Genomic DNA, 902 nt, shown 5'->3' on the forward strand with positions numbered 1-902 from the left:
ACTTAGTTTCAGAAAATTAGGCAATCTAGATTAGTGTTTATTTGTAAAGTGAATAAGATGAGTCATGTGTGTTATCACACCTTTTTTGTGGTGGAATGATAGTGCCACAAAACACAACATACCAAAAATTGATTTCGGGAAGCATCCAAGCACTTTCCAGGCAAGCAAATGCCAATTGTGAAAGAGATCATGCCATGGCAGCTATAAATAGGCCTGTAGCATGATGACATCCTTCCTCATTCATCATTCTCATAAGTAGAGTGTATCATTCAAGCCAAGCAAGCAGTGGTCAATACAAATCCACCATGAAGACCTTTCTCATCCTTTCCCTCCTTGCTATCGTGGCGACCACTGCCACAACTGCAGTTAGATTTCCAGTGCCACAATTGCAGCCGCAAAATCCATCTCAGCAACAACCACAAGAGCAAGTTCCGTTGGTGCAACAACTACAATATCCAGGGCAACAACAACCATTTCCACCACAACAGCCATATCCGCAGCCGCAACCATTTCCATCACAACAACCATTGCCGCAACCGCAACCATTTCTGCCACAACTACCATATCCGCAGCCACAACCATTTCCACCACAACAACCATATCCACAACCGCAACCACAGTATCCGCAACCACAACAACCAATTTCACAGCAACAAGCACAACAAGCACAACAACAACAACAACAACAACAACAACAACAACAACAACAACAACAACAACAAATCCTTCAACAAATTCTGCAACAACAACAACTGATTCCATGCAGGGATGTCGTCTTGCAACAACACAACATAGCGCATGCAAGCTCACAAGTATTGCAACAAAGTAGTTACCAACTGTTGCAACAATTATGTTGTCAACGTTTGTGGCAGATCCCCGAGCAGTCGCGGTGCCAAGCCATC

The 902-nt window shown here is 43.7% G+C and overlaps 1 protein-coding gene across 1 annotated transcript in view; it reads left to right on the top strand.

Moving 5' to 3' along the window:
- Positions 1–233: 233 nt before the first annotated feature.
- LOC123135664 (alpha/beta-gliadin clone PW1215-like) overlaps positions 234–902 on the top strand; it is a 6,862-nt gene continuing 6,193 nt past the window's right edge. Inside the window, exon 1 of the mRNA XM_044554843.1 lies at positions 234–722. Coding sequence (XP_044410778.1) covers positions 306–722 — 417 coding nt within the window. The 5' untranslated portion in view covers positions 234–305. The remainder of the gene's footprint in view (positions 723–902) is intronic.

Source organism: Triticum aestivum, chromosome 6B (assembly GCF_018294505.1).
Source record: "Triticum aestivum cultivar Chinese Spring chromosome 6B, IWGSC CS RefSeq v2.1, whole genome shotgun sequence".
In the NCBI taxonomy this organism is placed as follows: domain Eukaryota; kingdom Viridiplantae; phylum Streptophyta; class Magnoliopsida; order Poales; family Poaceae; genus Triticum; species Triticum aestivum.